The sequence below is a fragment of the Psammomys obesus genome, unplaced genomic scaffold, assembly GCF_907164565.1.
Source record: "Psammomys obesus unplaced genomic scaffold, mPsaObe1.curated_primary_1811, whole genome shotgun sequence".
In the NCBI taxonomy this organism is placed as follows: domain Eukaryota; kingdom Metazoa; phylum Chordata; class Mammalia; order Rodentia; family Muridae; genus Psammomys; species Psammomys obesus.
Window position 1 is genome coordinate 2,721,508 of NW_026585698.1, and position 9,679 is coordinate 2,731,186.

At 43.8% G+C, this 9,679-nt stretch overlaps 1 protein-coding gene across 1 annotated transcript in view; it reads right to left on the reverse strand.

Moving 5' to 3' along the window:
- Positions 1-5,027, reverse strand: part of Mypn (myopalladin) — a 64,570-nt gene extending 59,543 nt beyond the window's left edge. Inside the window, exon 1 of the mRNA XM_055598846.1 lies at positions 4,131-5,027. Coding sequence (XP_055454821.1) covers positions 4,131-5,026 — 896 coding nt within the window. The 5' untranslated portion in view covers position 5,027. The remainder of the gene's footprint in view (positions 1-4,130) is intronic.
- Positions 5,028-9,679: the final 4,652 nt, after the last annotated feature.

Sequence of the window (9,679 nt, forward strand, 5' to 3'; positions counted from 1 at the left end):
AAGTTTCTTTCATTTGGCCACTCCTGGCCCATGATGCCTTTTCCACCCTCCCCCAACCACCTGGTACCCAACTTCGAACTTGTGGAATAATTGTGTGTGTGTGTGTGTGTGTGTGTGTGTGTGTGTTGAGCTGGCCAGAGGTTGACATCAGGTGTTATTCCTCAGTTACTGTCTAACTCTTTTTCCCCCCCCCAATTCATTTTTTTAAAGATTTATTTATTTATTTTATGTATATGAGTGCTCTAGCCGCATGTACACCTGCACACCAGAAGAGGGCACCAGATCCCAGTACAGATGATTGTGAGCCACTATGTGGTTGCTGGGAGTTGAACTCAGGACCTCTGGAAGAGCAGACAGTGCTCTTAACCTCTGAGCCATCTCTCCAGTCCCGCCCTACCCCCCAGCAAGTCATTCTTTAAGAATGTCATACATGTATACAATGTGTTTTGATCAGATCAAGCCCTCCATTCCCCATCAAATTCTTTCCAGACCACCCTCTCCACCACATCCCCCTTCTAATTTTCACATCCCTCCGCGGTCCAATCAGTGCTGCCTTTCTGTGTGCAGGGCAGTTTACTAGAGCATAAACACCCTAGTATCCACCAGGGTCTTTCCCTGCCCTGGAACCAGCGAGCCCCGAGGATCTGCTCACTGCCTCCCCAGCACGACAGGATGCTCAGCCTTTCCACAGGGAGTAGTTTCTTAAATCCCTCTTCCTATCCAGTCGCTTGCCAAGCTCAGCTTCGTCTAAATACCAGTTCCTGGCCTCCTTTCTTCTCTTCCTCAGGGCATGCATCCCACCCTACTGGACTCTCTGATGCCGAGGACACCTTCCTCAGAAGCCTCCGCACGTCGTCCTTTTCTGATCTAACCCATTCCTTCCGGAAGCACACTCACTCCCGAAATGTTCCATTTCACCTTGCTCACACAACCTTAGACAGTTTTCAGGTTGTTCTAGACTTTACTATTCAAAAGCATCAGAAAGGCAGATCTGAGAGTTCAAGGCCAGCCTGGTCTTCGAAGCGAATCCAGGACAGTCAAGGCTACACAGAGAAACCCTGTCTCAAAAAAGAAAAGAAAACAAAACAAAACAAAAAAAAACCTAAAAAACAAAAACAAACAAGCAAAAAGCAAAAAAGCCTTTGGCCCCACTCTCCTTTCTGGGTAGATCAGCTTCTTCTCTGTCACATAAGCTCCATTTCAGTGCACAGCTCTGTGGCAGTCTGTAAGGAGGACTCCTTGGCTGGACAGGAGCCATTGTTTCCGCCCACCTCTTCCTTAGTGCCTTCTGCCTTCTGTTCTGTTCTCCAGGAGACAGGGACTTGTGACTCTTTGAGAGCAGCTGCCTCTGGACCTTTGGTCTACCCTGTTCCCACTCCCAGGTCCAGTGGGTCTCATAGAGCCTAGTTTAGCCTCAAACTTGCTATGCAGCTAAGGATGACTTTGAACTTCTGACCCTCCTACCTCTACCTTTCAAGTGTTGTTTATAGGCTTGTGTCACCACGCCTGGTTTTATGTGGGGTTGAGGACCACACTCAGGCGTCCCCAGCCCCATTCCTTGTACACCCCTCATTATACAATACTGCAGCATTCTGATTACACATCTGATTTCTGTGCTAGAGTATGAGTTGCCCTCTCAGAAAGGTTTAGATGTGGTTTTAAAACAAGGTCACAGACCTCCGATAGCTCCCTTTCAACTCTTGCTCTGAACAGCATTAGTGGCTCAATAGGTGTTTGTTGAATAACAGATGAGTCCATTTATAACTAGCTCCTGTTTAGGCTTCCGGGTTCAATTAGAATGCCTCTACATCTCCTCAGCCTCCTTCTACCTTCCTCCTTCTCAGCCTGAGAGCACATGGGTTATTACTATAAAAATTAGGATGAAGCCAGGCATAGTGGTACACATCTCTGATCCCAGGGAGGCAGAGGCAGGCAGATCTCTGTAAGATCTAGGCTAGCCTGGTCTACACAGGAAAACTGTGAAAGAAAGAAAGAAAGAAAGAAAGAAAGAAAGAAAGAAAGAAAGAAAGAAAGAAAGAAAGAAAGAAAGAAGGAAAGATTGATTGACAATGGTGCTGAGCAAATTGAAAACCGAACAAATATTGCTTTCTGAGTAGACTTGTAAAAACTTTGTGCTTAGGAAAACAGCGACAGCTGATAGCCAAATGGAAACATTAGAGTTTTCTTCATACAACTGTAGTCAGGAAACTCAGTACAAGTTCATTCAGAAATGAATGTAATGAACCCTGACTGAGACACAGGAAGAATGAATCTTTGAGTGATTGTTTTTTTACTTAAAAAAATAAAATAAAAAGTCTGTGTCCGGAAGCCAGTGAGCTGGACTGGACACTTTCAGGCGTGTGTACGCTGTAATCTGAGGGCTCACAGCTTCCATAGACTGAGCAGAAGCCATGGAGGGGCATGGGTCATGCTGCTGGGGTGACACCTCACAGGCTTTACTGACCAGAGGCCCAGGCAGTGTCATCAGTCATATTTAAAGGAGAAGGTCAGACCACCGTTCTCACTCTTTCCCACATCTTCAGCCAACCGTCTAACTCACGATTTAAACATAAGGTCAATCTCTCGCTTTCCTGCTTTCCTTTGTTTGTTTTTAGCACTCACGTGGTGTCCTCTGCCTCACTCTCCCAAATGACAGGAACAGTATCAATTGTCCATGACAGGTGCAGAAAAGCCACACTAGGAGCTGGCTTCAGTCTGCATTCCCCCTCATGGTTCTCGGGGCTCCTCATAGTCCAAGGGACTTCTCCAGGAACTAACTGTGAATGTCCCCAAAGGCACAGTCATCCCCACCCCTTATTTATTCCTTGATTCATTCAACAGTCCTGAGTGACTAGCAGGGCTGTGAAGGTCGCCTGGGTCACCTGATAGGAAACTGTCTACACCATTGTGAAAATAATAGTGGGCATGCTTTATGTTACCCTTGAAAGAAAAAAAAAATATATATATATATATATATATATTTTTTTTTTTGGAGATGGGTCTTTCGAACAGGGTTTCTCTGTGTAGCCCTGGCTGTCCTGGAACTTGCTCTATAGACTAGGCTGTCCTTGAACTCACAGAGATCCATCTGCCTCTGCCTCCTAAGTGCTGGGATTAAAGGTGTCCACCACCACCACCACCCAGCCCTTGAAAGCAGAATTTGATATATGAATATGTCTTTGGGGCAGAATACCTTCAATTAGAATGCATATATGAAATACAATTATTCATATTAATACAATTGCTTTATACTATGAATATACGCACACACACATACACACACACACACACACACACACACACACACAAAACATCCCCTCTACTCATCAGACATATTAGGGAGAGATTTGGGAATTAGGGAGATTAGTGTTTTATATACATAGAATGAATTTGTAACAAACAAACAACAAAATTGACCTTACCCATAGCGTTATTCTTTTTTTTTTTTTTTTTTTTTTTTTTGAAAGACAGGGCTTCTTTTGTGTAGCCTTGGCTTTGTAGCTTTGTAGACCAGGCTGGCCTTGAACTCAGAGAGATCTGCCTGCCTCTGCCTCCCCAAGTCCTGAGATTACAGGTGTGTGTTATTCTGTCTTAAAAGCTATCAGCCATTATCTTATTACTTGCCGCCCCATTTGTTTTAAGTTATTTAAGCCAAGGTCCAAGCTGCCCTGAGCTCGAGCTCACTATGTAACTAAGAACGACCTAGAACTTCAATCTGGCCTCCACCAGCCTCCTTACCCGTATACACACACATAATTTTTTAAATGTTAAAAATATACGTCTTTTAGGAAAAACCATATTTGAGACAGGGTCTTACATAGCCCAGACTGCCTTGAACTCCATATGCAGCCAAAGATGACCTTGAACTTCCGATCCGCTAGCCTCTGCTTCCGGAGTGCTAGAGTACAGCCTTGTGCCACCACATTTGGTTTTCTGTGGTGCTGAGGGAAATCTAGGACTTCCAGCGTGCCAGCCAGACAAACGCTCTACCAGCCCTAGAAATGACGCAGGGCAAGCGCTCTAACCAGTACAGCCTCAACCCTAGCACAAATGGACACGTACTAGTGTTAACGGACTTTCTGGAGCGACAACCATGGCAGACAGACAGCATTGCTGAACACTGCTTTTACCTTACTTGGGGCGGTGGAATTCCTACCACTATGCAATCCAGCTGGACTCGGCTTCCTTCCGGGACTTCCCTGCTCCGTAACTTTTGCGTGAAGCGGGGAGGCTGCCCCAGAGGCTCTTCGTAGTACAGGGACGAAGGCGAAGACCCTGGGGTGCTGTCTCCGGTGGCCGCGTCGCCCGCAGCCAGCTCCGCTTCCCGCCTCTTGGCCTCCCGCTGTTCAATCGCGTGGTTCAGCTCGTTGTCCCTGCTGTCTGCGGGGATGGGGATGGGGACCGACGCCCTTTCTCGCCTTTCCGTCAGATCTGAGAAAGTGGGGCGGTTCTCCTGCAGGGCTTTGTTTTGAGATTCCGGTTTGCCCTTGTGGTTTTTGCAGGCCCGAGGCCTGATCCTCTTGGAGCTGTGAGCCTTGAAGAGGGAGGACAGCTCTTCGATGAAGTCGGCAGCCTTGTTTAGGAACACCTTCTTGGACTGGGCTTCAGAACTGTACTGTGGCCTCTTGGTCTCCGGGGAGCTGTCTTTAGAGCTGCTAGGGCCTCGGGGGCTGTCCTGGCAGAAAGTGGGTTCGAAACTTGGTTTGGGCGAATGCTTCGTCTGGTCGGAAGACAGACGTTTCCTAGCTTGAGCTTCATCCACTCTCTCCAGAGGGTCGTGGTTGATGGCCAGCCTTGCCAGGTTGACGCTTTCATCTAACTCTTCTTGGCTCAGAAAGGCGGAAACATCCGGAAGGTCCTCTGGGCCTCCCCCTTCTGCAGCCCCAGGACTGCCGAAATGGAAAGGGTTGGAGGAGGGCTCTGCTCGACTCCGCTCGTTGTCCCCGCGATGTCTGGTTTCAGCGAGATAGCTTTCTCTCAGAAGCTGAGAGATGGAAGTCGATGCTTCTAAGCTGTCGTCTTGCATGCTGTAACAAAGTCATGAAAATAGCAAAACAATTCGGATCACTGCCACGGAATAACAAGCCTACATTTCCTATAGAACAGAGCCCTAACTTAGATAAAACACGCCTACATCACAAAAGCGAAAGACTGATGACTCCTAATTGTAAAGGAAAATGAAACTCGATGAACTGAAACTTGGAAAGCAGAGGCAGATGAATCTCTGTGAGTTCTGGGCCAGCCTGGCCTACACAATGAATTCCAGGACAACCAGGGCTGTGTAGAGATGCCCTGTCTCAAAAATCTAAAGCAAACAATACCTGGTACCTTCCTTATATTCAATTCAATCGTGCAGGTTGACATAACCATGATGATTTTATACACAGTGTTAGGGCTGGGGGATAAAACTCAGTGGCAGAACATTTGCCTAAGATGTGAAAAAAACCTAATTTTAAAAAATTATGTTTGTTGACTTATGTATTACTATTTATTATTTATGTGTTGATTTATTGGTTATTTATTGATTATGTGTTATTGTGTGTGTGAGGGCTACATGTGCCTTGGGGGCTCTTTTTTCCACCACGAGGGTCTGAGGATCATACCTCGGCTTGGCTGCAAACACCTGTATAATCCACTGAGCCATCTCACCAGCCCTGATTTTGGTAACAGTTATAAGGGTCTTTTTGACTACGGCCTGCTTCCGTATGAGAAACAAATTTGTTCTACATCCTCTCATCATTGTGGTCAATTTTGTTAACTTGATGATAATAAAATTATAGAAAAACACAGCGGGCAGGGTGTGATGGCGCACGCCTATTATCTCAGCACTCTGGGAGGCAGAGGCAGGCCATCCCTGTGGGTACAAGGCTAGCCTGGTCTACCAACCAGGTCCAGGACAGCCAAGGCTACACAGAGAAACCCTGTCTCGAAAAACAGAAAATAAACAAAAAAGAAATTATAAAAAAACAAAAGAAATTGACAACATATTTCCATTTAGTTGCTGAAAATATAGTCTTGATATAGCTCATGAAAAATAAATGATATTTGTGTTGTTTGGCTGGAGACAAGCTGTTTAAATTCATTGCTGTTATTGGGGCTCTCAAAAGCTAGGATAATCTGCCCTTCATGCTGAGTATGTTGTTGGGCTTTTTTTAATTTAAAATTTAAAAGTACTTGTATGTCTGTATGCTTATGCATGCCAGCGCTCAAAGAGGTCAGAGGTGTTGGTTCCAAATGTGGGTGCTGAGAATAAAATTGTGTCCTATGCAAGAGCAGTGTATGCTCCTAGTGGCTGAGCCATCTCTCCTGCTCCCAAGCCTAGGTTTTAAAAAGTATCTTAAGTTAACATTGGTTAAAAGAAGAGCTGAGACACAGCAAAACGCAGCACTTGGCAGGAGACTTCACAGACCTGGGCGCCACTCTCAGTTTTTAGATTGTAAATATATGAAAAAAATTTTTTTTCTTTTTGGTTTGTTTGCCTTAAGACAGGATTTCTCTGTGTGGCCCTGGCTGTCCCGGAACTCGCTTTGTAAAGCAGGCTGGCTTCAAACTCACAGAATGGTCTGCCTCCTGAGTGCTGGGATTAGAGGCAGCCAGCAACACACCCAGCAAGAATTAATATTTTTAAAACCTTAAGAAAACAGTACAACTTGTGACCCCCAACCTGTTAATTATCTTCTGTCTGGAATAGATGCTCAGAGATGGCCATAACCTTCCCATCAACAGTGACTAAGTTAACACCTCATCCTTTGGCTCCACGTACCCTCAGAGGTGATGATGGAATGAAGACTATTTGCCATTCTTTGCTACTAGATATTGGCCTTGTTCATAAAGTGGGGAAGAAAATAATGCCCTAAGTCTCTGCTGTCTCTAAGATTCATGACAAAGCCTGTTTCAGTCCATCTATCTCTTCTGCCTGACATGATAGCCCTTCGCTTATATCACACTGGAGGCTTCCTAGGAACTTCCCTGGCTCCCAAACTTCCCCAGTGCTATCCCAAACTAACCTCTCAGTTGGCAAAGGAGGCAGTCACCTTGAGAGGGCAATTAGAGATGGCTGGAAGGATCACTCACAGTGAGTGTTTTTTCTGCGTACTTGCCAGAGCCTGAGATGGTCCCAACTGGAGTTACTTATATCAGTGAAGTCTATTGTGCCTTCAAAGGAGATGGATTTAAAATTCAAAGGTTTTGGATGAAACTGTCACCTTAATCTAGAAAGATGGTCATTACGGTATGGACAATAATAGGAAAATTGGAACTATGTTCGGTAAGAATTAGTTAAGCAAATTATGATATGCTTACTGCCTATAATAGTTTTAAAGTTTGTAGAAAGGTGAAAACTATGCAAAAACAGTACATGAAAGAAAAACTAACATCTCAGTTGAAATTTTTTATTTGTGCATGAACCCTGTGGAAAAACAGATGCATGAAATAGGGTTCAAAATGCTATTTGCAAGCATATTTAATATGCTGATTATCATCAATAATTCACAGATGAATTATAATAATTACCTATCTGTTTACTTCTTTACCTTGAGTCTTAGAATACTCTGAACTTTGAGGGTGAAAAGTAACCCTGCCTTGTAAGGCAGGATTCTTTCCCATTTGAGGGATATTGCTGTTTACTGTGTTGTGATGACTTTGTCTTTAGCTGTGTGTTTGCTGTGTTGACTTAGTAAGACAACACAGAAAAGAGTGCTGACCACAGAATTAGAGATATCTGAGTTCAAATTATGGCTTCCTCTCTCTCAGCAGGTGACTGAGATGGTTATGCGTCTTTTCTGAGCTTAGTTTTCTTTATCTTTAATTACATGTAATCCCTTTGTCAGGGAGTTAAGATCATCAAGAGGGCAAAGCCCATCAAACATGGCCTGTGGCTGTGAGCATCTGACATCATTATTAACACTTGACACTGATGTTAATGTTGAGGAGGTTTCAGAAAGTTTGTATTTATGTGGAAGTGGAAAAAAAAGTCACTGTTTTCCACATCTAGTTTATTTTTAAGAAGCCAATTGAGATATGTGTACTTGTTTTATGTTTATATTTATTAAAACTATTATAATAATAAAACTTCTAAGCATTCAATACATAGGATCTCTGTAGTGTTTAAAGTCTTATGTTCTAGGATGTTGGTGCTTGGTGCTCAAGACCTACTTCTGATGCTTCCTGGCTGTATAAAGTTGGCAAAGACTAACTTCTGTAAGCCTTCATCTAAAACTGTAAACTAGGGAAAACAATAGTAGCTATCTCTGGGCTGAAGTGATGATTAAATGACCTTGGCATTTGGCATTTCATAAGCATCTAATAGATGGTAGGTACTATTGTCACATAAAGCTATGGCCACAAGCGGCCCCATTTTATGATGGAGAAAGAGGAGCACCAGTGAAATGACTTCCTATGGAAGACATTGACAACCAGCATGTCTGTCTTCTGCTGAGAGACAGGCTCCTGAATGGCCTGACCTCACTGCAAAGCATTGTATATATTCTCTTTGATTGGCATGCTCCCTGTTCCCTCCTCTCCTTACTCTCTTACTGAACTAAATTCTGTGTAGTTTACAACTTGTAGCAAAGACATGAGCTCTGGGATCTCTCCTCTCTTTCGTAAGCTGGAAAGGCTCACGTTCTCATCACCAAACACAGCATTTAATGCTATATGTTGCATGTGCCTGTTTACAGTTTTGATTGCTTTTGTTTCTTTTGGTCTCTCCTACATTGTTTTATATTACCACATTCTCTCCATAGACAGAGAGCAGAAGGTAATCAACAAATACCTGCGTAATTCTCTTCTTCACCAGAACTTCCTATTCGCTCTATTGCTTATTTTTTAATTGCAGTGTTAAGCAGAAAAGATAAGATAACAAAAGAAAACTTACAGTCAAAAGAAAAACTATATAATACTACAATAAAGGAAGAAGTTTTCATACGTGTTAGGCAAGTGTTCTCTCACTGGGCAACAACCTTGCCATCTCATCTAGTAAGTTTAACTGAACATCTCCTATGCGCAGGGTTCTATTCTAGGTGTTGAGGAGTCGGTGGCCCACAGAAGACAGAGCTTCTGTTTTTAGGGAGCTGACTTATGGTATCAATGTTAAGAACAAAGTGGGGCATGGTAGTCAATGTAAAACAGGGAGGTGGTCAGGAAGGGTGGTTACGTTAGCTGGGAAGGCCAAGAAGATCTATTATGGAGACATCAGTGACTTGACCAACTAGGGAGAATATTCTTTACCAAGGAAGAAATGTCAAAGTAAAAAAGGATTAGTGTTTGGTGTGTTGAGTCAAACCCTATGAGGAAAAGAATGGAAGACATGAGGTTAGAAATGTAAAATGCCATAGACTGGGCTTGGTGCCTTCTGCCTGTAATCCAGGGCTGGGAAGGCTGAGGCAGGTGCAGCAACATGGAGCCCAGGCCAACCACAGTGAGTTCTAGGACAACCTGAACTAGAAAGTAAGACTTGTCTCAAAATAGTAATAACAACAACAAGAAAAAGAAAGAAGGAAAAAAAGGAAGAAAGAAGAAAAAGGCAGAAGGCCAGACCATATTAAGCCTGCAGACCATGGGAAGGACTTCAAATTTTCCTATGCTGTGAATGGAGAAGATTCATCAGAGCAGTTGTAAGGTGTTGGCATGGGCCAGTGAATGATAGCAACAGGAGGTGGTGAGGAATGGTTGTATTTGA